The sequence below is a fragment of the Macadamia integrifolia genome, unplaced genomic scaffold (genome assembly GCF_013358625.1).
Source record: "Macadamia integrifolia cultivar HAES 741 unplaced genomic scaffold, SCU_Mint_v3 scaffold1545, whole genome shotgun sequence".
NCBI classification, from domain to species: Eukaryota; Viridiplantae; Streptophyta; class Magnoliopsida; order Proteales; family Proteaceae; genus Macadamia; species Macadamia integrifolia.
The window spans coordinates 23,624-49,634 of record NW_024868252.1 but is presented as its reverse complement, the minus strand read 5'-3'; the positions used below and the strand labels follow the sequence as shown (position 1 = coordinate 49,634).

The following is a 26,011-nucleotide window of genomic DNA, read 5'->3' as shown; positions in this document are numbered from 1 at the left end:
TGAGCACATTTATGTGTGAAAGCTTAGGTAGTAAAGCATGCATTTTACATATTTAGAATGAAGCTACCTTGGGTTTTACTCTCTTTTTATAGTTTTTGTATTTTAAAAGGCCTTAAGGACTATCGAGTGCCATATCTCTAATTTTACATGCAAAGATGTCCTGTTTCTTTTCATGGTTGCGAAGAGGATGAAATTCTGAGCAAGATGGACGTTTTGCATTAAAAGTATATATCTGTTTGGTCACCCGTACAAGTAATTATTCTTTTTGGGCCAGAAAAAGAGTAATGGATCAGAACTGAATCGAGATGCATAACCGACCCATTTACAGTTGTCCCAAGTGTACAAGGAATATTCTAAATGCCAATAAGGATCGATGGACCCCCCTTTAGCGATTGAAGATTTTTTTTTTGGTAACAACTACCTAGCGTAGTTGGTGAGTTGTGGCGGGCAAAAATCCCTTGCTCACCAGGAGGTCTCAAGTTTGAATTTCTTAGTTGCTATTTTTTTGAGATTTTTTTTGTTGGAAGATTTTCTCTCTCCTACTCATCAGCCAAGGGAGCTTGTGCACAAGATAGAAGAGAGAGAAAGAAAATAATCATAGGACTCTCTCCTACTTTCTCTCTTTTCCTTTTTTTCTCCCATTTTCCACATCATCACCCTAATTAAACCCTAATTAGGAAACCAAAACGTAGGATCTCTCCTATTTTCTTTCTTTTCCTTTTTTTTTTCTCCTATTTTCCATATCATCACCCTAATTAAACCCTAATTAAGAAACCAAATCGTGGAGAGCCTCATCTCCGACGATTTCACTCCCTCTCTCTCTTCTCTCTCCTCCACCTAACCACACCCAAGTTGTAGGACCCCTCTCTTTTCTATCATTTCTCTCTTCTCTCTTATCCACATCATTATCAAACCCTAATCAAACCCAATTCATTGGAGACTCTCTCCCCTATCTCTTACGATTCTACCCCCTTTCCTCTTCTCTCTCCTCCACCTCATCAAACCCTAACCAAACCCTAATCGTTGGACACCCCCTCTCCCCAATTCCATATAAATAAACATCATACAAGAGGGGAAAGGGTGCACTTTACAATTAGGGTTTCCTCTCTTTCTCAAGCAATTCCCTATTAGGGTTTTCTCTCTAGCACTTCACTTTTAGGGTTTTATTTTCTCTAGGGTTTTCTCTAGTTTTTCTTCTAGTCTTCTTCTTACTTTTTGGTTTAAGCACTTATGTAATGGAATTTTATTTAATGAACGTAATTTTTTTTTTATGATTATTGTTCATGGAATTTGTTGTAATTTTACTTTCTAGTTGTAGGCTTAGTTCTAAGTGATAAGAACAAAGTGTGGAGCATAAGTTTTCAAGTTTAGATTTGTCTTCTCTAATACTAGCAATTTTAGATTTGGTTTATTCCAGATCCGGTTTTTAATAGTGGTAGTATTTCAAATCTCAACCAAGTTTTCAAGTTTTCAAGTTCAAGTATTGAAGTTCAGGTAGGTAGGTAGGCTTCTCATAAGTCTTCTCTCCCCCCCTCCCTCTCATTCCCTCTTTTGACAACCCTTTCCTTTTTAACTTAGGTTTTTAATTTCAGTCTTTACTTTATTGTTTTCCCTTTTCCCCCAAGGTCCTTGGCTAGATGCATGTATTGGCTTTGCCCCTCTCTAGCTATGAACCATCCTTTTATTGCCTTTACTTTCAGTTATTTATTTTGCCTCCCTTTCCCTAAAGCTAAGTAGTGAAGCCCTTGTAAGAGTTACTCTCTAGTCAAGTAGGGAAGCTTGCATTCTTTGCAGTGCATCCCTCGGGCTAAGTAGAGAAACCTACTTGTTTGTCCCCTTTTTTATTTTATTTATTTATCTCAACACTTTTACTTTCAGTTATTTACTTTTTATCTGCATGGTTTGAAGTATTTAAATTTCTAGATGTGTTGCTTAGGACGCTTTTAGATACATGTGTTTTAGGGCAGTAGTTAGAAGTAGATCACCATAATTAATCGATACACTCTCGTGTTACTAAAAGAATCCTAAAATAAAGTGGCTGTTCTCCTTGTGTTCAACCCGTTAGTTACACTGATTCGTATGCTTGCGGTTACTTTTAAAATTCAAACATCTTCCAACTATGGAGAGAAGCTGATAGGGGGGGACCAAGATCCAGATGATATTATGTTAGCAACCTTAGCAAGTCCTAGAAGACCTGAACTATAAATGCTCCTGGCTCTAAGAACATGCGCAAGGATCCCCATAGGGTGCCAAGGATCAATCCATAGGGAAGTGGAGAGACCATCACCTATCCGAGAGGATATAGCTCTAGAGGCTATGGATAAGAAAGAGGTTATCTTTCACCATACCCAAGAAGCATCTGAGGGAGAGTGCACTGTCCAAAAGGAGTCATTCTTCAGCATATTAGAGTAGTTCCAGTCAACCCAGATGCTTTTCTTTTTAGAGACCACTTTCCATATCAACTTTAGAATACCCAGATAGTTGACGACCTTGATACGCCTCAAACCCAGTCCCCCTTCCTTTTTGGGAAGGCATATCGCAGCCCCGCTTAGAGGCCGGAGGAATCTGGAAGTTTCGCATCCTTTCCAAAGGAAGGAAGCAAAGATGGATTCTAATTTTGTAGTAATGGATTTGGGCAACCCATAGATACCAAGCTAGTAGATGTAGGAGGCTTGGAGAATAGATCTTATGAGCTCTAGCCACCCAACAAAGGAAAGAAACTTGTATTTTCATGATTGATGCCGCTTTCTGATGAGATCCAATATGGGAGAACAATGGTGAGCTGAGAGTTTTGTTGGAATTAGAGGCAACCCTAAATATCTAACTGGAAGAGACCCCAGATCGAAACCAGTTTTCTCAAGGAAGTAGACCTTTGAAGCATCCAAAATTCCAGAGAGGAAGATGAGAGATTTCCTTGGGTTGATGCGAAGACTAGACATCGAAGCAAAGAGATTAAGCCAAAGCATAATAGAATCAATAGAAGGGCCATCAGTTTTGGAGAAGATCATCAAATTATCGGCAAAAGCGAGGTGGGTGAGCCTTAAAGCTTTACATTTATTGATGGGGGCAATAAGATTTTTGTCCGAGGCAGCTTGCAGACTACCGGAAAGAACCTCCATAGCAAGGAAAATTAAATAAGACGAGAGAGGGCATCCCTACCTAATTCCAAAAGAGGGGGAGAAGTATCCAGCCAAGATTCTATTGATCAAGACCGAGAATCATGGGGAGGCAATGAAATGAAAGATCTAATTTGTGATTGAGGGAGGGAAGCCCATCTTGTTGAGGATAGAAATGATGAAGTCCCATCTCAAAAAGTAGAAAGCCTTATGGATATCAATCTTCATGAGAGCAGCTGGGGGATGGCCCTTCTTGTCAAAACCTCTTATAGTCTCATGACACAACAAAATGTTATCACCAATACTTCTTCTTGGGATGAAAGCTGATTGGTTGTCACTGACAAGGGTATCAATCACTTTCTTGATCCTATTGGAAAAGATTTTAGCAATGAACTTGTAGATGAGATCGCATATAGAGATTGGCCTAAAATCAACCATTGCGTTGGCTCCCTCATGCTTGGGGATGAGGCAAAGAAAGGTGTGATTGATGCTCTTGATTTGACTTGGGTTGTAGAAGAAGCTTTTAACTGCCTTTACTAGATCCTCTTTGAAGACATCCCAAGCAGATTTGAAGAAACCCATACTAAATCCATCTAGGCCAGGGGCTTTATTAGCTTTGTGGGAGAGGATAGCAAAAGATATCTCCTCATCCGAGGGGATTGACCAAAGCATTTGAGCCATTGGTAGGAACAAATTTGTTAAAGTGACCTTAAATAGGGGAAGCCGGAGGAAGAGGAGGGTTGAACAAATGCTTGAAATGGTTCACAACCAACTCTTTTATCTCATCCACTGAGGAGACTTGGGAGCCATCAGGGGAAATAAGCTTGGTGATGGAGTTGTAATTGTTTCTAGCCTTCAAAGTACGATGAAAGTACGAAGAGTTTTGAGTCTCCAATTTCCAACCAAGTAATTCTAGACTTTTGCCTTAAGAAGCTCTCTTCCTGAGACGAGAGCAAGAAGCTTTGAAGATTCTAATTTTTCATCCATAGCTAAAGAGGGGTTCAAGTAGTCTGCCTGAAGCTAGACCTGAATGGAGGAGAGCCTATTCCTACAATCAGCTACTAGAGAAGAGATGTTCCCAAAGGTGTTAGTATTCCAAAGCTTAAGATCCACTTTGATTAAAAAAAAAAAATGATTGTTCATATAACAATTACCATCATCTCAACTGTACATATCACATAGCCTTAGCACTAAATACAAGTAGTATTAAAATAAAAAATACAAGTAGTATTAAAAGGGGTCGGGCTAGGTCAAGCTTAAAGGAGTCGGTTCAAGTCAGGATGGTAGATTGGGCGCCCATCGGGCTAGGACACTGCACCGAATACTACCTATTTATAAATGGGTTTAGCTTACACCCGACAAAGCTAATTATTGCACATAAGATAATGGTTACAAAAAAATTATTTTTTAAGCATAAAAGGTTTATTTCCCATCCCTTTAATCCCCTTAGCAACCAAATGAAACCTAACAATAGGCTAATTATTTGAACTGAAATCTGTTTGAATCGAGAATCGGATATGATATGATCAAAACTGGGGATTCAATTCCGATTTATGTCATTAATGAAGGTGTAGCCATTTGAGGTTTTCATCACTCACAAATCTATATTCCTTTTTCCTTTTGAAATGTAATCCTTGAAATGAGAAAAAAAATTTTGCCGTGGGGTGGGTTGGGTAATTGGTCCACTATCTTTGAGAAATATTTTCTTTCACAAGATGGTTGATGGAAATCACCAATCCACCACAGGATCCAACAACGACGAGATTTTTTCACAGCATCAACTTAAATAGATATCTCGTGGGTGTGGCCGTGTGGGGCTCCTACTGGGAGTGTTCAGGAAAGATTTTATTGATGGAAATGTAGTTCTATATCATGCACATGACTCTAGCATAAGTCCGAGAAAGGTAAAACCTTACTTTTGTGAACATTGGGATGAGCTTCTAGTTCAGAGTCGAGGGGCTACGTAGTTTGGCTGCTTAGACTCTAGCGCAAGTCCAAGTAAGGTTTAATGCTCGACTCTCCACTACATAAATAGGTTTTCCTTTTTTTCTTTTTTGATAATGTATATGGCTGCTCCATGGTAGTGATCAAACATAGATAGTGGGACATGCCAGCTCGAAACTACAATCAGCTGCAGATAGGACAAGGGCTTTCTTCCACTAGACTACTACCCCGTTAACAATAGTAAGTAGATTAAGAGTTAGTAATGAGTATGGCTTAGTGGCCCCTTTGCCCAAGAATTGAAATTGAACAATTGCGATCTCTGGTAGAATGGTTAGCAATGACTTCAACTTTGACAGATTTTCTGTGGCAGATCTTCAACCGGTATTTTTGCAACCCTACAAAGCATAAGACAGTTGAGCCAGTTTATAACCCAGATTTTCTTCTTTGGCTCATACACCTAATAAGTAATAACCAAGGTTGAATATGCTTACATTTTCCAGGTCTGGACACATTAGTGATGTGAAACTATTGAACCACTACATAGTCTTCAGTTCTACCACTACTAAATTGCAATCTCGGATGTGGTCTCCAAATGCACCTCCAACACTAGCCTGCCCTAGCTACTTTTATTTGCTCATGCATTACCCTGTCGAGAACTTTCCATCTACTTTGTTAATTCCTCCCACTTTTGCCTTCGTTATTACCAAGTAGATTGCATAAAATTGATTGTCTGATTCATGATTATTGGATATTCTTAATTGAATTATCACATCATCGATACATAATTCTGATAAACTACAATTGCTTTCAATAGAAGTGAAAATTAGACATCTTTGGTCACTGCTTTTCTTCAACACCTCAAATCCTACTTCTCACCATTTTTCATCCACACTTTTAGTTACTTACCCTCCTCTTAAGTTTTTGTAAAGACAGTTGACCTTGTCCTTACAGAGTATGGAGTGCATCTAATCAGTCTGAGTAACATTACTAATTGGTGTTGGCCTAATTGGGTGGTTAAATGCCCATACTTTAAGTTGCAATTGGTGGACCTTGTAATTTTCATAAACTGCCACATGTTATGCAGAGGAAAACCTTTTTTTTGGATCTCATTGGTAAGATAAGAAATAAATAATACTAGGTATGCCTATTAAACCAGGATTTGTGACACTTAACCAAAGCCATTCTTTGTTCTTACATCTTGATTTACAGATTCAGGTGTAGTTGCTAGATCAGATATGTATTCAAAAGTTTGATTTTTTAGACATAGCGGCACCGAATTCATTTTTGGAATCTATTCTTTTCATGCAAATTTTCAGAAGTTCTTTGAAGGCTAGTCAATGCACCTATGATCTGCATGTGTGTATTGGCATCTCCCACAAACAAAGACATGCGAATTAAGCCAAAGAGGAAAATGAGAATCCCAAAAAAATAATCCTCCAAGTGAAAAATAAGTTAACAGCACAATGGCTAGTCAATGCACCTATGATACATCCAAAAAAAAAAAAATTTGTTATAATTAGAAAATATTTCTTCAATGAGTTGAAAGGTTGTCAATAGCTCAAACATCTTTCAGATTTGATTCTGTTTTGAATTCCAACCACATATCCAAATATTAAACAGAAAATTGAAATATTTTTGCATGTATGAAAGATATTTGGGCCTCAGTGACTGTAGAAGAATTTACAAATACATGGTCTATTGAATTTAGTAAACAAAATTACTCATATTAAGATTGGATTACACAATAACAAGCTCAAGACAATCTTAACACCCCAAGAAAAAAAGTTGCTAACTTATTTACATAAAGAGGGGAAAAAAGAAGAAGAAGATTTTTAGATCATCTCTCACCATCTTCTTTTTATCACTTTGTCATCATCTTCTCAATCTTCCTCCCTTGGACTTTCTCCGTCGCCCAATTGGTGCCAATCTAAAAATCCTTATTATCCACTCATCTTTGAAAATGATATATCCTATGACAAATCCAATTACCATACCGCATCCATAACCCATCAACATGAATTTCCAATCAAATTTGGAGTCATTTGTTGATCTCTCCCCTTGTGGACCTTGCGGTGGCATATCATCACTGGTAGCTCTGCATTTCCTTGATAAGGGAAAACCACATAATCCTGGATTTGCATTGTAAGAAGTGTTTGAAAACGTCTCCAATTTATTGCCTCGTGGTATAGGCCCCTCAAGATGATTTTGGGAGAGGTTTAAGAATGCAAGAAAGGTAAGATTAGCGAGTTGTCGAGGGATCTGGCCTGAGAGCTTGTTTTGTGAGAGATCCAATGACTCCAACTCTTCCATGTTTCCTATCGATGATGGGATTTGGCCTACTAGGTCATTTTGAGACATGTTTAGAACCACAAGAGATGTAAGCTCTCCAATCACTTTTGGAATCTCCCCCTGGAATCTATTGTTGGATAGATCGAGAGCTGTGTAGATGGTCAAGATCCTCACTAGCTCCATTTCTAGACCTTTGTTCATGATTGTCACAGTCTCTGTAGTAGGATTCTCCAATATATTGTTCTCCAATATATTGTGGTTTTGACTTGTTCCCTTTTTTAAACATCATTGCCTTCAAGCTTCCAAAGTATTCAATTGGAAAATTTCTTGTAAATGTATTGGAAGAGAGGTCCAAAATTTGCAACATCGGGAATTCATCCAGGGTTCGAGGGTGTTTGATAGGACCATAGAATCTGTTGGAATGCAATACAAGAACTCGCAACATAGGCAATTTCCCCAACCAAAAGGGGAAGGTATCAAACATCTTGTTCTTCCCAAGATCTAGAACCTCTAGTGATGTGCAATTCGCCAATGACCTAGGCACTTGCCCTTGTAAAATATTTCCATTCATTTTGAGTGTCCTCAAGCTGCTAGCATTTGTAAAATTTTGAGGCATTCCGTGAAATCTATTCCCTTGTACATCCAATACAGTGAGAGTGCCAATGTTACCTAGACATTCCGGAATTGAACCGCTCAAGGTGTTGTGAGAGGCATCAAAAACTCGTAGTCCACCCAATTTGCATATTGACTCACGGATTCTTCCAACAAAGCTATTATTCGAAATTGAAAAGAATGTGATAGATGATGCGGGAATTGGGAGAGACCCTTGTAGCTTGTTGTTGCTGAGATCTAGAGTACTTAATGGACTTGAGGAAAAATTTAGGAGTAGTGGTAGCTCCAAAGTATTTAGAGAGTTGTATGAAAGATTCAAATACTGTAACTGTTTCTTCCATATCCAATTTGGTACTTGCCCAGAAATGGTGTTGTTTGAAAGATCTAAATACTCCAATTGCTCTTGAGTTCTCAAGAACTTTGGGAATTCTTTGATGTGGCAAGATATCAACTGCAATTCATAAAGCTGAGGACGAAAAGAACTATCGTTGCCAAATTCAAGTGACAATAGGTTGTTGTTTGACAGGTCAAGAGATGAAAGGTTCTCAAGGTTCCCAAACGTGTCCTCCAGTTTTACAGTGCCACTAAAATCGTTGGATCCCAGAAGGAGGAACCAAAGACTTGAGAATTGAGAAATTGATGTTGGTATTTGTCCATTCAATTTGTTTCCACTCAAATCCATGAATTCCAATGATGATGATGAAAGAGATGAATTATGAAACAACTGATCAAGTCGACCACTAAGCTGATTATTTGAAAGAAATAATTTGTACAATGATGGGAGTGTAAATAGAGAAGAATGGATTGTCCCGTCAAGAAGATTGTCAGACAATTCCAAATATGTAAGATTTGGAACAGTGTCTTTATTAAACATAGGGACTGAACCGGTAAAACTATTGTGGGAAAGGTGTAGCTCAGTTAGTTGGGTGAGATTGGTTAGAAAAGGTGAAACCAATCCGGAGAAATTACAACCATCAAGTCGTAATGTCGTCAAAAACCTAAGATTTCCAATAGAATCTGGAATCGCTCCTGAAAAATTTGTGTCAGAGAGCGATATGAACTGAAAGGAATTGTTAAGTGGAAAATCTGGCAATTGACCATTGAGGAGAGAATTGTTTGATACATCAAAGATCTGAAGATTGGGTAGTTGAAAAACACTGCTGGGGAACTTCCCATACAATCCACAAGAGCTTAGACTAAGAGTTTTCAATTGAGAGAAATTGGGGGGCAAGAAGTTGGGTGCTTCAAGAGAAAGATTATAGTTTCCATCAAGTCGGAGCTCCTCGAGGAATACAAGCTGCGAGAAAGAAGAGTGAATGGGACCTGAAAGACCACAGCCAGAAAAACTCAATGAACGAAGGTTGGGAAGTGATTGCGGCAAGACTTGAGACCAATGACGGTTGCTTCCCTGTGTAGGACTAGAACTAGGACTAGAGAGGTCTACACCATCAAGGTATAGTTCCACAAGAGATGTCAGATTCTGGATCAACTCCTTAAGGTTTGGTCTTTCCAGTTTTAGAATACGATGACAGATATTGAAGTTGTAGCAGTAGTAATCGTAGTAGTCGAAGTCAAAGGTGGAGAGATCAAGAGAAACCAACCTTGTTAGGCGTGAGAATTCACAGGGTATCTGACCAGAGAAATTGGAATAGGAGAGGTCGAGATGAGTCAAGCTTGGAAGACGATCAAACCCAGATGGGATAGGAGCCAACCTGAAGTCATTGTAAGCAAGGTTGAGCCTTTGGAGATGATGGAGGCCGAAGAGGCTGCTGTTGGAATAAATAGGTCCTGAGAGCTTGGAATTGATCATGTCGGAATTGAAGTCGAAACTACCACTCAAGTCGAGACGAATCACGTAACCAGTGGTGACGTTACAAGTGACGCCATCCCATGAGCAACAATCTGTTCCCGGTTCCCATGAACTGAAGGAAATGTTGTCTGTGATGATGAACTCATGCCGGAATTGCAAGAGAGCAGATTTCTGGTCATGTAGGCAAATATGGCTCTCTTGAGCTGCTTGGATCTGAGGCAAAAGCAGTAATAGGAGGAAGAAGAAGTAGAAGAAGCTCAAGAAAAGGAGAAGACGAGCAAAGGGGAGATAAATTCCCATTCTAATTAGGATTAATGGAAAAGAAAAAAAGTGGAGCTAGGTAGGTAGAACAGGAAGAGGGCGGCTTAGAATAGAATGTGGGATGAAGAATAAGCGAAGGTAGATAGGTTCCCTATTTATCAACAAAGATAATGTGTGCGTGTTGTATAAGCTATATGTTGACTCTCAAATCTCCATATAATGTAAAGTAATGTTTCATAGAAGATAATTGAATCTTATGATTCAATAACAAAACAACCGTCAAAGTTAAAAACAGAGAGGGAGTCATCCAACAACTCTCAGTCTTTTCCAACCCATGAGTTACTCCAACGACTCAATGCGTTAATGCTCAGTCTTGGTCCTCCACAATGCATGACCCTTAATTCCACCCCTGAATTACTCCAAAGACTCCATGCGTCAATGCTCAGTCTTGGTCCTCCACAATGCATGAGTCCTTAATCAAAGATTTCAGAATCATATCCCCTCAGGGTATGATCGACGTAATAAGAAAACTAAGTATGAATTAATGGAAATTGTCTCTATTCATGCAACTTTTGATAATTTAAAATTTCAACATTGATGAATGAAGACTTAATAATTTCAAAAAATGCTAGTTACAAAATTGTCTCAAAGAATGTATCCATTCATAGAAATTTTGATAATTTGAAATTTCACATCGAAGGATGAAGACTTATAGTTTCAAAAAAGACCAGTAAAAAATTTGGCTTAAATTGACAATGAATTAATGACTACACACATGGAAAATTTTGGTAATTTAAAATTTCAACATTGAAAAATGAAGACTTATTTGTTTTTCGTTAGTGTGATGAATGAAGATTTAGCTAATAGTCATTGTGGTAAGAGGAGTCATATTTGAAGCACCCAAACCTTACAAATATATTTTTCATTTATCCTTCTCAAATGTAGTCATAAAAGAAAAGAAGAAGATAATAGAATCTTATGATTCAACAGAAAAAGAACTATCCTTGGGAAAAATGGACAAAGTCATCATCTCAGTCTTTTCCATCCCATTTATAGTCCCAAAATTAAAGACCACTACGTGGTTGGCTGATGAACTATTCCAACGACTCAAAGCGTCGATGCTCGGTCTTGATCCGTCATGCATGAGTCCTTATCGATGGTTTTAGAATTATCTCCCCATAGAGTACAGTTTACGCATTAAAAAACCAATCACACAATATAAAAAGATAATTTTCTACAGGGGCCCTAAACCATTGTTTCAAAAATCGGAATCTGATCAGTCAAACCATGTGAGGTAATCAAACTGAACGTTTCCCTTTCTTCTAAGCTAACAACAAGTATCTAGGTCTTCGGCCAGATTAGTCCATAAGCCCATGCTGACCTCACGCTCTGTTGACTAACTTAGCCACAAACTTTTCTCAAATTGAGATAATGATATGTCTCCATCAATGTAAAATTTTTGTAACTTGAAATTTCAACATTGACAAATGAAACATTTATTTGTTTTAATTTTTCTGTTGTGATTATTGTAGGTCTAGCTATTTTGATTAGAGAAATCATATTTAGAGTTTTCCGATCCCACAAATATATTTTTCATTTGTCCTTTTGCAATATAGCTATATGTACCAAAAATAAATAATTTATATTGATTCAGCATGCATAGAGTCATCAAGAGACAAGAAAACAAGAAGTCATCATGGAGGCTGAACATACTACTCCGCCAAAGGAGACCAAGCATTGGATCCGTGGATTTAACGCAAGTTATTGAATCAGATATTTGGCTATTCCACAAAACGATATACTATCAATCCGTATTAATATCATAAAAATTAGATTTTACAGATCTCTACATAAGAATTCCAAGACATCTTATGATCAAAAAATTAAAAAGCTGATTAGCTTTATGGTTTTGGTATCATCCTCTAGCTGTTCAATTCATCTGATAGATTCCACTTAAAAAAATATAACATAATCTACAAATCTTCAATGGTGGAAAATATAACTATGGTTCAAATTAAAATGGATTAGTGGAATATCTCCCAATCTAATTGGGATAACAACTTCTAAGAAAAGTAGAAGCTTCCCTTTTTTATCTTATTATAAGTCTTCAAGTGTCTATGCCCAATGATTAGCCCTAAAATTTGGCTTAAAATGCAAAAGGAATTATTGAACACTATGCCAATTGATTAATTCATTTTAAATTTCAGTAATGGGAGGTTCGTGCACTGGGTTGCTTTTCTATGTTGACCTACTAATCACAAACTTGACTCAAATTCAAAATGAATTATTTAAAAAGGGGAAGTTTGAATAAAATTTTGAAAGAACAGGGGGTAAGGAAGTGTAGCATATATGACTGAGAATTTTTTTAGTAAATGATGAGAACAGAATAACATGTGAAAAAATAGAGGTAATTTGGTCATTTAAAAATATCACGGGAGAAAGAGAGATCAAAGTTCACTCTTCAGGGGGGAATTGAAAACAAAATTCAGAACAACGGAGTATCAATAAAGGGAAAAGGCTGGGCATGCTAGCGGGTTACCCAGGCATAAAGTATACTAGCATCTATAGGCCGTTAGATGAAAGAGAAAGGATCTCATTCATTTGTAAACGTTGTTTTACGTAAGTTGCCCAACACTGTCGTTCCACAGTCCTCCTACCTTTCCCCTTCCACTCCGTCTCCCCCGGCTCCCCCTCCCTTCCACAAAGAAAGGGAGAAAATCTGAAATCTTGAAAAATTTTCCCTTTAAGAAACAATGCAGTCTCAGATCAAGACTAGAAGTAGAAAATCTACTGCATGATTTCCTAAGAAACCAAATCCTCTTTTAGGGAAAGAAGAAGGGGGGTTGGGGATAGCTGCTGCATGATGAGTTAGGGAAGTTTGAAGAAATAGTTGTTGCCCCTTATCTTCATGATGGGGATTTTCCGCGAGACAGTTTCTTTGATCAAGAAGTTGTGTAGATTTGCCGCCAAACTTCAACCCAAATTCCCCGCATTATTGAGATCGGTCCTGTTAGATAATCTGGAGGGGTACACTTTACAGGATTGAAAGTGGGCTTGCCGTGCCCTGTCCAACTTTAGTGATGCCATGGAGAACTGTCCAACAGCTCGGATATCTCTTTTAATCCGAAGTACTCAACCCAAACTCATCAACCTTGGTGCGAAGTGTGTTCATGTGGGGAATAGGCATTGAATCTGTCGACAATCTCTTCTGTTACTACTCATAAAATCATCAATTCGAGTTTCAGCAGAGAACTTAAGGGAAATTGGCAACGCAAATATTAAACATTCTGTACTTTGAAAGGTTTTGTTAGCGAAAGAGTTCACAGAATGTCATATTGTGGGTCAGTACGTGGTGGAAGGGCCAAATCTGCTCAAAGAAAACCTTCCATAACTCTCCAGCAGGACTTTACATCATGTGATGATCATAGAAAGCAATACAATGCCATCACAGCTTTCATCCCTTAAAAACACTAAACCCTAACTAGAACAATTGCTTTCTCAACAACGAAAGAAACAAACATCAATAATCCAGTCTGATCGTTTTATTCCACATAAAATCCCTATAAAAGTCTTGAATCTCAAAGCTAAGGAACGTCAATAATCTAGTCCGTTAGCAAAGCGGTGTCGACGCAAGGGCATCAAGGCGATGAGGCTCTAGGAGGGGCTGACTAGTGGAGAAAAGTGAGAGATTAGATCCTCATAATTCAAAACTCCGGTTGAGCAACGGTGTAACAGCAGTGGAATGAGGTTTGGATGTTTTCCTTCGATCCAACAGTTTTGTTTATATTGACAAAATCCTACGACTAAAATCTTACCAGCACGTAAGATTCTAAGGTAACCCGTTAGCATACCTATCCCTCTCCCATCAATAAATATAGGTTAAGTACCGGAGAGCGACAATATTTGTATGGGGCTAATGTAGGGGGGCACCAATAGTGTATCTAGTTCCTATTAAGTTTAACCAAAACAATCTTTTCCATGTTGCAAATTAAGTGTTAAAATGTCTTTTTAAAAACGTTTTGAAACGGAATCAAGAGCTAGAAAGAGAACTCATTAATTTCCCTCTATATATTACCAGTACATATGGCTGAAGCAGTACTCAACAAGTAAGTGTAAAACATTTGGTCCTTAGGTAGAATAGAGTCGATGAAACAAATTGATGAATTCATCTGCTGCTGAAGTGATCAATTACAATGGCATGAAATCTTAAGCCAGAAGAGCTCAGCAACCACAATGCAGACAGAACCTTGCAGCAGCTACCAGAAATTTTCTCAGTCCATCATGAAGGTATGAATCTGCAACAGTATGAATCGAGTGCTTCTTCAGCCAAAACCAAATTTTAATTTAAAAGTATGAATCTATGTGCTGGTGAAGATGCAGGAGATGGGGACATTGGATTCTCTTGTGAAGGTGACAGATTGAATGAATGTAGGGGGCTTGAGATGATGCAGCCGCCTGCTTCAAACACAACTCCATTCTTTGACTTTCAATATTGAATGAGCTTCAAACATCACCATTTGTCCTTCCAAACGGACCTGAGTGGGATAGCCACCACATGCAATGTCCTTCAACCAAGTGGTGAGCAGTAAAAGAGCTTCCCTCTTTGGTTCAAGCATATAAAATGAAGCAAATTAACCAGGCAATCAGAATCTAGTGTCCTGAACATATCGTGGTCATAAAACCTTGGAACTTGAGCTTCCCTTGTACAACTCCTTGATTCAAAACTTATGTCTATTAGTGCAAGCTTTCCTGCTTGAGGCTGCTTGTACCTGGAGATTCTTCCGTGCTGGTCTTAGATTCTAATAGCACACTTCCTTTATAGTGGTCACTTCAAGGTCACAATGCAATGAAAGGCAGGAATCTGGCTGTCTTGACCCAATTGACTTGGACCATATGCTTCTTGTTGTTATTGGGGATGCCCAGAAAATAAAATTTCAAACTTCTTTACAATCAATCAATGCTATTCGTGCATCCGGAAAAGGAGGTAAGCACTTCTCCTTTCCTAACTTGTGACAGGATTCTTTAGAAACAGCAAGACAGGATGCCATCTCAAGCTCTTCACAGTGCTCACATGCAGCGACATCAACAGTAGCACCTCCAAACAAGGATCTCCACCATGGTGGCTTGCACTTGTTAGAAGCACTAATAGAACACCCAATCCGTGCGCCAGCCTAGAATTATTAAAAGATCAACGAGTACTTCAGAATTTAATTGGAAAAAAAAATCAATAATATTCTTTTTTTTTAAATTAGAAAAATGAAGTCTGAAGCAGAGTATGCATAAGGATATATATAGAATGGTAAAACACAGAAAGACACAAGAAGAAAACCACCATGGTTGGATCTGACCCTACACTTAGATGGTCTCGACGGTAGCCCTCCCTGACAAGCATATCTACTACAGTACCATCAGATCTAGGCCCCCCACCGGAACGAGTCATTGCTAGATGGGAGGAGATATCTCACCAGCCTGTTCAGAAGTGGTCATCTCCATAAGATTTTCTTATTTGTCTCATTCACCAAATAACTAACACGGAATGTCCCTACATTTGCAACAGTGGCCACTCTAGTGATGGGGAAATTAATGAACCACTACATATAGCCTTCAATTCTGCCACTACTAAAATGCTGTCAGAAACCTCACTGCTATAACTTGCATGACATTGAGCACGAAAAATATGAAGGTGAACCACAATAAGAAACATACTTGCCCCGTGGGAATCGTCATCACATAAACAACTTACAAATTCTAACTTTTTTAGCAAGTAATTTTCTTACAACCAAAATTAGCATTGAACGAATAATATATATATATATATATATATGAGATAGGGTTCTTACAAGGCAGCATGGCCCCTATGCCAGCACAAGGCCAATGAGAGTAAACGCGGAAGCATCAGCAAGGGCGGGACTTCCGACTTTCATGAGGGGTGGGGTGGTTATTTCGCCTCCCTCTGTGTCTGGCCACAATGCCTTTCAGGCTTCTTTTTCCTTATATATACCTCTCTTTTTATTTCTTTCTCTTTTATTTTTTATTTTTTGGTTTTTTTTTTTTTGGGGGGGGTGTGGTGGGGGGTGAGCAAGACTTGCAGCCTAGGTTGTCATATCAACAAATAAGATTTTTCCTCAAGATTAAAAATTTAACTCTTCTCTTAATTCGCTTCGGTTCAAAATTAACTCTTCTTTTAATTTCTTCTATTCATAAACACCGGAATGTTGAAAAACACTGTTGGGGAATCCTGCCAGTCTCGTGCAGGGCTAAAAGTCCGAGCTGCCCCTCCCCGCTGTGTGTTGAAGATGCTCTCGACTCCTCTCTCATTGGCCTGCAGGTTTGATGTTTCCCTATGTCAGACCAGCAGGGTTCTCTTGCCCATATAAATATGTATTAGTTATACTGTTAGAAGATTTAGTAATTTTTGTACATAATTCATACATGTTTTTTTTTTTGGTGAATTATAATTCATACATGTTGATATGTATAAAATTCTAAGGATGAACTGTGGTAGTTGTACTACAAGGCTGTTATGATAAGAGAGGATGAACTAGGGGTGTCAATTCGTGGCCCGACCCGACTAAACCGATTGGGACCAACCGTTTATAGATCGACCCAACCTGGACCGTTTATAAATGGTCGGTTTCAGTTTTGCTACTTGGACCGTCGGGCGCCCGACTGAGATCGACTGAATAACCCCCGACTGAGACCGGCCTATTGTGCACCGACTTGGTCCGACCCTTTAATGATTGTAGAATACCTATTTTACCCCCCAAATTAAAGAATAAAAACTAAAAGTAAAGACATGTTCACATTTTAAATAATGGTTATATTTGGTATCATTTATTGATTTATTTTCATTTTTTTGGGCTTGCATGAGTGGGCCGGAATATAAGAACACATTTTAAAGAGGGCCCGTTTAAAAACCAGTTAAAGCCCGTTTAACATATAACTAAGTCCGATTAGTTAAATGGGCAGACACGGTGTAACCTTTGAAAGTCTTCAAGCCCGATTAAGCCCGATCGAAACTGGACCGGCCCGACCAGTTGACACCCCTAGGATGAACTGTCGATATGATTTCTGTTGAAGTATCCAACCCAAAGCTTAAGCTGTTAAAGTAGGAACCCAACTGGTAAATCAAGGTCCTAGAGTTTTCCAATGTGGGATCCCAGCACTCCATGTGTATTGCCCATTTTTTGGGTGACCACACATAGGTATTTTATCAACCTAGTGGGCTTGATGGCTCTAATACCATGGTAGTATATCTAACCCAAAAGCTTAAGCCATAATTGGGGAGGCTTTTCTGATATATGAAGGCGTCCAAGGTTCTAGAGTTTTCCAATGTGGTTCCCAACAATATTCCTCTAATTCTTTTTTTTCTTCCTTCCTTTTCTGTCTTCCCTTTTTCTTTATTCATTCATTTCTAAACTGATGTTTCTATACAACTTTTACCAAAAAAAAAAGATGTTTCTATACAACAATGGTGAAATACTTATTAAGGTCCTTGGCAACCTTTACCAAGCTTTAACTAGTCTATGTTGGGCTGACCATTTTTATGATAGAATTTAGTTTTACACATTGTACTGCAAAATGCAGAACTTGGAAAAATTATGCCATTCGCTTTTATTATTGATACTATAATTTTTTATTTGATATCAGCTTAGCTGACTTAGATTACACTTGTGGTTTTGTTGTAGGTTTTGATGACTTCTTTTCAATCCTTTGTGGCATTAATGGGTCGGCTCCTGTTGTTCTGAACTAATACTATACTGGCCAAAGTTGTGGAATTTCTGACATGAATGGCACTGACTTGAACTTGCCTTCTATTACAATAGCAAAGCTAAACCAGTCAAAAACAATCCAGAGGATAGTTACTAATATTGCTGGCAATGGGACATATAGTGTTGGTTGGTTTGCTCCCTATGGAGTATCAGTCGGAGTGATTCCCACTCACTTCTTCATTGCAAGTGGGCAGAGACAGGTTTTGACGGTTCTCTTCAATGCCACAATGAATAGTTCTACTGCCAGCTTTGGAAGGATTGGGCTTTTCGGCAATGTACCATTATCTGTGATCTTGAAAATCTCATCCAACAACATCACTAACAGCTGATGATTCCATACTGGTGATTCTTTTTTCTTGATTGCCCTTTTGTGCTGTTGACCCATTTTTTTTTTTTATTATCTCGTAAATGTCAACAAATCTATTTGACGATATGTCCTCCAACTTTACATTTTCACAAAAATCGTTGGAGCTCAGATCGAGGGACCAAAGACTTGAGAATTGAGAAATTGATTTTGGTATTTGTTCATTCAATTTGTTTCCACCCAAATCCATGAATTCCAATGATGATGAAAGAGATGAATTATGAAACAACTGATCAAGATCAAGTCGACCACTAAGCTGATTATTGGAAAGCCATAAGTACCGTAATGATGGGAGTGTAAATAGAGAAGAATGGATTGTCCCGTCTTACAATCCATTCTTGTTGTAAAGGTATAACTTAGTTGGGTGAGATTCGTTAAAAAAGGTGAGACTGAAAGGAATGAACTGAAAGAAATTACAATTACCAAGTCGTAATGTCGTCAAAAACCTAAAATTTCCAATAGAATCTCGAATCGCTCCTGAAAAATTTGTGCCAGAGAGCAATATGAACTGAAAGGAATTGTTAAATGGAAAATCTGACAATTGACCATTGATGAGAGAATTGAATGACACATCAAGGAATTTAAGATTGGGTAGTTGAAAAACACTGATGGGGAACTCTCCATACAATCCACAATAGCTTAGACTAAGAGTTTTCAAATAAGAGAAATTGAGGGGCAAGAGGTTGGGTGCTTCAAGAGAAAGCTTATAATTTCCATCAAGTCGGAGCTCCTCGAGGAATACAAGCTGTGAGAAAGAAGTGTGATTGGGACCTGAAAGACGACAACCAGACAAACTCAATTCACGGAGGTTGGGAAGAGACTGCAGCAAGACCTGAGACCAATGACTGCTTCTTCCATGTTTAGGACTAGGACTAGAGTGGTCTACACCATTAAGGTTTAGCTCCACAAGAGATGTTAGATTCTGGATCAATGCCTTCAGGTTTGGTTTTTCCAGTTTTAGAATACGACTACAGATATTGAAGTAGTAGTTCTCGTCGAAGTTGAAGGTGGAGAGATCAAGAGAAACCAACCTTGTTAGGCGTGAGAATTTCCAGGGTACCTGGCCGGAGAAATTGGAATGGGAGAGGTTGAGATGTGTCAAGATTGGAAGTCGATCAAATCCAGACGGCAATGGAGTGAGCTTGAAGTCATTGAAAGCAAGATTGAGCCTTTGGAGATGATGGAGGCTGAAGAGGCTGCTGTTGGAATAGATAGGTCCTGAAACCTTGGAATCGATCACGTAGTAGGAACTGTAGTGGAAACCGATGACATAACCACTCAAGTCGAGATCGATGACATAACCAGTGGTGAAGTTGCATGTCACGCCTCCGCATGAGCAACAATCCTTTTCCGGTTCCCATGAATTAGTGGAATTAATAAAGGACTCTTGCTGCAATTGCAAGAGAGCAGATTTCTGGTCATCTAGGCAAATGTGTGGCTCCCTCAGGCCTCAAGAGAGTTGCTCTGATCTGAGACAAAAGCAACAGGACAAAGAAGAAGAAGAAGCAGAAGAGACGAAGATGAAGAAAGGGGAGATCTCCCATTCTGATTGGGATAGCGACAAACAGAAAGATTATATTTCGAAACGGAAGAAGGTGTTCCCCTTTTTATCTTCGGAGATAATACACATCCCACACGCTATGTTGACCGACTCTGGAGTCTGGTCTCAAATTTGATTGGGTCAAATTCAATGAAATGTCTCTTTCCATGGGAACATTTGGTATTGGAAAGTTCAACGTTAAATTAAGGGGATAATTCTCATTGGATTGCTGGGTTTTCAGGCCTGAGGGAATTCTGCCCAAAAATTATTTATGAATAGACAGTTATCAAACCGTTTTCATTCTATATTCTATTATATATGTAGTAGATACTAAAAGGCTTTTGTTTTCAAAAAAATAATTTTATTAATGATTTTTTTTATAAGTTGTTGCTGCCGAGGATCTGTAGAAGATTAGACGTCGGTCCTTCAAGAACACAGAAGGCAGAGGCCCAGGGTGACTCTGGGATTAGTCCTCTAATGCACAAATTAGTGACTCGTGCAACAATATTCAGAAAGTAATGGCAAGTGGGTGAACTTACCCTCTGCTTCCTTCTGGGCTTCCTCTTATAGAGTTGGGTCTGTAGAGTCCTACTAGGAAACGTCCAATCCCTGCTTGTTTTAAATACTCTATGTTGATTGTCTAGCCACAAATTTACAAATACAAAATATATTATTAAATGTTGATTTGGGATCATTCGGAGTCATTCACGATGCGAGTGGCGGAACCACAAGCATCGAAATCTCGATAGCCTGTCAATCCATCAAAAATAGGCACTGGATCTAGGCCTAGGCTGCTTCTAGTGGCTTGTTTCCGGTGGTCAAGACAGCAAGACAGCTTGCTTTCCTAGGGTTGGTCTCGCACAGGTGGTTGCCCTCGGACATGCTCAAGGCTATTCGATAAATTTATGTGCATACCAAAATTCAAGTGTGGAGAGTCGAGTCACTTACCATCTAGGATCAGAAGATATGAATCCCCTCCAGTTAGATAGGCATGCAATGCATGAACATGTGGGGTCATCTCTACCCCTTCGACAATGCACAATCGCGAGCCAAAACCCAGTAGTACTTCTGATCTCCGATCCGAGGTCTGTCACAACAGTTCAAATTAGACTGGATTAGGGAACGGGTATAGCAAGGTAAGATCCATGCTTGAGACTTTGGATCCACCTTAGAGATATGTTGGAATCGTGATTTAAAGCTTTAGATTTATGGAAAATTTGATTGAATAGACCCATGTTGGTTTCCCCAAAATGGGGTGAAGAATCGGAGAGAGTAGTAAAATCTCGGTTATGAGTGGTGGGTGCCTTAAAATAGATGGGACCCACCAATCTAGCGCTCGTCTGTTCTGGGTCGGCTGTTGGCTCGACCAACGAGCAAGATTGGTGGGTGATCTCGCTCGACGCTCTTGGCCCACCGATCCAAATAGAGTTGCTGGTCCGATAGGGGAGCAAGGACTGGTGGGTGCCTTGCCAGTCGATCTTGGCCCACTAGTCTAGGAAATGACCCTGGATCAACAGGTGAGCAAGGACTGGTGGGTGCCTTGCTCACTAGTCGGCCTACCAATCTGACTTCTAGGATTCCGATTGGGCCTAAATTTGTTGAGTAACCTTCTCTAGTGATACAATGAAGGGTTCACTTTTTATCTTGGGAGGTAATACAATGTTATAACAAATATTTGTCGACTGACTAGAGAAAAAATTTAGCTCAATTTCAAAATTATGAATTATTAAATGTTCATATTCATAGAAAGATTGTTAAAGTGAAGGTTTAAAGGGGAAGTGATTCACGTTTTCAACACTCTTTATTGATTATTAATCACAAACTCATCTCAAAATCAAAATTAATTATTAAATGTTCATATTCATAGAAAGATTGTTAATGTGAAATTTAAGTGAAAGTGCAGGTTCCTCATAATACACGTGTTGACTAACTAGTCACAAGCTGTGGCTTGGTGTATAAACAGAAGAAAGATTCAGTGGTGCTTTATTCAAAAGTGGCTCCTCCTCAAGATTTATTTGGATGGTATCCATGGGAAGTCAGACACTATTACAAAGGATTCCTTTTGTGTGGTAAAATTGAAAATGAGGTGCCCTAAACATCACTTTTAAGAAATGAGGTATCCCCAATGTCACTTTCTCAAACTTAGAGTTACCTCAAGTGTAATTTACTTATATTTTATAACAAAGGGTTTTGAATACCAAATAAAGTGAAATTTAACAACCAAATATAAAATGATTTGTAGTTAGTGATAAAATCACATGAGCATGATTCTAAAACATGGGTGGAATTGGTATGTGCCTTATATCGCTAATCCTGATCAATCGGATACTGATCCACTAGGAAGTCATAATTGTAAAATGCTAATAAAAATGAATTTTTTATTGAAAAGTAAGGCTAAATCTGAGTGATATATGGTCTAATCCAAGATGATCTTGATCGGTATCGGCCTTAACTGTCCTAAGATCGAGCCCAAGTTTTACAATCTTGCACATAAGAAAATGGTTACAAAAAAATTATTTTTTAAGTATAAAAGTTTTATTTCCCATCCCTTTAATCCCCTTAGCAACCAAATGAAACCTAACAATAGGCTAATTATTTGAGCTGAAATCTGTTTGAATCGAGAATCGGATATGATATGATCAAAACTGGGGATTCAATTCCGATTGATGTCATTAATGAAGGTGTAGCTATTTGAGGTTTTTATCACTCAAAAATCAATATTCCTTTTTCCTTTTGAAATGTAGTCCTTGAAATGAGTACAAACATTTTGCAGTGGGGTGGGTTGGGTAATTGGTCCACTATCTTTGAGAAATATTTTCTTTCACAACATGGTTGATGGAAATCACAAATCCACCACAGGATCCAACAAGAAGAGATTTTTTCACAGCATCAACTTAAATAGATATCACGTGGGTGTGACCGTGTGGGGCTCCCACTGGGAGTGTCTGGGAAAGATTTTATTGATGGAAATGTAGTTCTATATCATGCACATGACTCTAGCATAAGTCTGAGAAAGGTAAAACTTTACTTTTGTGAACATTGGAATGAGCTTCTAGTTCAGAGGTGAGCGGCTACCTAGTTCGGCTGCTTAGACTCTAGTGCAAGTCCAAGTAAGGTTAAATGTTCAACTCTCCACTATACAAATAGGTTTGCCTTTTTTTTCTTTTTTGATAATGTAAATGGTTGCTCCATGGTAATGATCAAACAAAGATAGTGGTACATGCCAACTCGAAACTACAATCAGCTGCGGATAGGACAAGGACTTCCTTCCCCTAGACTACTACCCTGTTAACAATAGTAAGTAGATTAAGAGTTAGTAATGAGTATGGCTTAGTGGCCCCTTTGCCCAAGAATTGAAATTGAACAATTGTGATCTCTGGTAGAATGGTTAGCAATGACTTCAACTTTGACAGATTTTCTGTGGCAGATCTTCAACCGGTATTTTTGCAACCCTACAAAGCATAAGACAGTTGAGCCAGTTTATAACCCAGATTTTCTTCTTTGGCTCATACACCTAATAAGTAATAACCATGGTTGAATATGCTTACATTTTCCAGGTCTGGCCACTTTAGTGATGTGAAACTATTGAACCACTACATAAAGTCTTCAGTTCTACCACTACTAAATTGCAATCTCGCCTGTGATCTCCAAATGCACCTCCAATACTAGCCTGCTCTACCTACTTTTATTTGGTCATGCATTACCCTGTCAAGAACTTTCCATCTACTTTGTTAATTCCTCCCACTTTTGCCTTCGTTATTACCAAGTAGATTGCATAAAATTGATTGTCTGATTCATGATTATTGGATATTCTTAATTGAATTATCACATCATCGATACATAATTCTGATAAACTACAATTGCTTTCAATAGAAGTGAAAATTAGACATCTTTGGTCACTGCTTTTCATCAACACCTCAAATCCTGCTTCTCACCATTTTTCATCCACACTCTTAGTTACTTACCCTCCTCTTAAGTTTTTGTAAAGACAGTTGACCTTGTCCTTACAGAGTATAGAGTGCATCTAATCAGTCTGAGTAACATTACTAATTGGTGTTGGCCTAATTGGGTGGTTAAATGCCCATACTTTAAGTTGCAATTGGTGGACCTTGTAATTTTCATAAACTGCCTCATGTTATGCAGAGGAAAACCATTTTTTGGATCTCATTGGTAAGATAAGAAATAAATAATACTAGGTATGCCTATTAAACCAAAGCCCATTCTTTGTTCTTACATCTAGATTTACAGATTCAGGTGTAGTTGCTAGATCAAATGTGTAATCAAAAGTTAGATTTTTTATACTTAGTGGCACCGAATTCATTTTTGGAATCTATTATTTTCATGCAAATTTCCAGAAGTTCTTTCAAGGCTAGTCAATGCACCAATGATCTGCATGTGTGTATTGGCATCTCCCACAAACAAAGACATGCGAATTAAGCCAAAGAGGAAAATGAGAATCCCAACAAAATAATCCTCCAAGTGAAAAATAAGTTAACAGCACAATGGCTAGTCAATGCACCTATGATACATCCAAAAAAAAAAAATTGTTATAATTAGAAAATATTTCTTCAATGAGTTGAAAGGTTGTCAATAGCTCAAACATCTTTTAGATCTGATTCTGTTTTGAATTCCAACCACATATCCAAATATTAAACAGAAAATTGAAATATTTTGGCATGTATGAAAGATATTAGGGCCTCAGTGACTGTAGAAAAATTTACAAATACATGGTCTATTGAATTTAGTAAACAAAATTACTTATATTAAGATTGGATTACACAATAACAAGCTCAAGACAATCTTAACACCCCAAGAAAAAAAGTTGCAAACTTATTTTCATAAAGAGGAAAAAAAAAAAAGATTTTTAGATCATCTCTCACCATCTTCTTTTGATCACTTTGTCATCATCTTCTCAATCTTCCTCCCTTGGACTTTCTCCGTCGCCCAATTGGTGCCAATCTAAAAATCCTTATTATCCACTCATCTTTGAAAATGATATATCCTATGACAAATCCAATTACCATGCCGCATCCATAACCCATCAACATGAATTTCCAATCAAATTGGGAGTCATTTGTTGATCTCTCCCCTTGTGGACCTTGTGGTGGCATATCATCACTGTTATCTTTGCATTTCCTTGATAAGGGAAAACCACATAATCTTGGATTCTCAATGTAAGAAGTGTTTAAAAATGTATCCAACTGATTGCCTCGTGGTATAGGTCCCTCAAGATGATTTTGGGAGAGGTTTAAGAATTCAAGAAAGGTAAGATTAGCGACTTGCCATGGGATCTGACCTGAGAGCTTGTTTCGAGAGAAATCTAATGACTCCAGGTCTGCCATGTTTCCTATCGATGTTGGGATTTGGCCGACTAGGTCATTTTGAGACATGTTTAGAATCACAAGTGATGTGAGGTCTCCAATCACTTTTGGAATCTCCCCCTGAAAACTGTTGTTGGACAGATCGAGAGCTGTGTAGATGGTCAAGATCCTCACTAGCTCCATTTCTAGCCCTTTGTTCATGATTGTCACTGAGTCTCTGTAGTAGGAATTTCCGAAGTACTGTGCTTCTGATTTGTTCCCTTTTTTAAACATCATTGCCTTGAAGCTTTGAAAGTATTCAACTGGAAAATTTTCTGTAAATGTATTGGAAGAGAGGTCCAAAATTTGCAACATCGGGAATTCATCCAGGGTTGGAGGGTGTTTGATGGGACCATAGAATCTGTTGTAATGCAATGCAAGAACTCGCAACATAGGCAATTTCCCCAACCAGAAGGGGAAGGTATCAAACATCTTGTTCTTCCCAAGGTCTAGAACTTCTAGTGATGAGCAATTAGCCAATGATTTAGGCACTTGCCCTTCTAATATGTTCCCATTCATTTTGAGTGTCCTCAGGCTACTTGCATTTGTAAAATATTGAGGCATTCCATGAAATCTATTCCCTTGTACATCCAATACTGTGAGAGTACCAATGTTACCTAAACATTCCGGAATTGAACCACTCAAGCTGTTGTGAGAGGCATCAAAAACTTGTAGACCACTCAATTTACATATTGACTTAGGAATTTCTCCAGCAAAGCTATTATTCGAAATTGAAAAGAATGTGATAGATGATGCAGGAATTGGGAGAGACCCTTGTAGCTTGTTGTTGCGGAGATCCAGAGTACTTAATGGACTTGAGGAAAAATTTAGGAGTAGTGGTAGCTCCAAAGTATTTAGAGAGTTGTATGAAAGATTCAAATACTGTAACTGTTTCTTCCATATTCAATTTGGTACTTGCCCAGAAATGGTGTTGTTTGAAAGG

General features: G+C 38.4%; 3 protein-coding genes across 3 annotated transcripts in view; all 3 read right to left on the bottom strand.

Annotated features, from left to right (window-relative positions):
• Positions 1 to 2,729: 2,729 nt before the first annotated feature.
• On the bottom strand, positions 2,730 to 3,119 carry LOC122064144. Its single transcript, XM_042627849.1, has one exon. The coding sequence runs from the start codon at positions 3,117 to 3,119 to the stop codon at positions 2,730 to 2,732; it is 390 nt and encodes a 129-aa protein (XP_042483783.1).
• Positions 3,120 to 6,758: 3,639 nt separating this feature from the next.
• The window catches only part of LOC122064142 (receptor-like protein 7), a 21,586-nt gene continuing 2,333 nt past the window's right edge, over positions 6,759 to 26,011 (bottom strand). Inside the window, exon 2 of the mRNA XM_042627847.1 lies at positions 6,759 to 10,190. Coding sequence (XP_042483781.1) covers positions 7,477 to 10,071 — 2,595 coding nt within the window. The 5' untranslated portion in view covers positions 10,072 to 10,190 and the 3' untranslated portion in view covers positions 6,759 to 7,476. The remainder of the gene's footprint in view (positions 10,191 to 26,011) is intronic.
• Positions 14,967 to 25,969, bottom strand: LOC122064143 (receptor-like protein 7). The gene is made up of 6 exons (XM_042627848.1): positions 25,875 to 25,969; positions 24,730 to 25,786; positions 18,592 to 19,558; positions 17,978 to 18,089; positions 17,794 to 17,863; positions 14,967 to 15,203 (listed from the first exon to the last, which is right to left on the bottom strand). Exons 1-6 carry the CDS (start codon positions 25,967 to 25,969, stop codon positions 14,967 to 14,969), a joined length of 2,538 nt encoding a protein of 845 aa, XP_042483782.1.

Coding starts and splice junctions, on each gene's coding strand:
- LOC122064144 (XM_042627849.1), bottom strand. CDS start 3,119: ATGGAGGTTCTTTCCGGTAGTCTGCAAGCTGCCTCGGACAAAAATCTT.
- LOC122064143 (XM_042627848.1), bottom strand. CDS start 25,969: ATGGAAGAAACAGTTACAGTATTTGAATCTTTCATACAACTCTCTAAA. Junction 18,090..18,591: donor TTTGACGACATTACGACTTG/GTAATTGTAATT, acceptor TCAAGATCACAG/ATAATGGTACATTGCCGAAA. Junction 17,864..17,977: donor TGCCCACTTGCAATGAAGAA/GTGAGTGGGAAT, acceptor TGACTGGTTTAG/CTTTGCTATTGTAATAGAAG.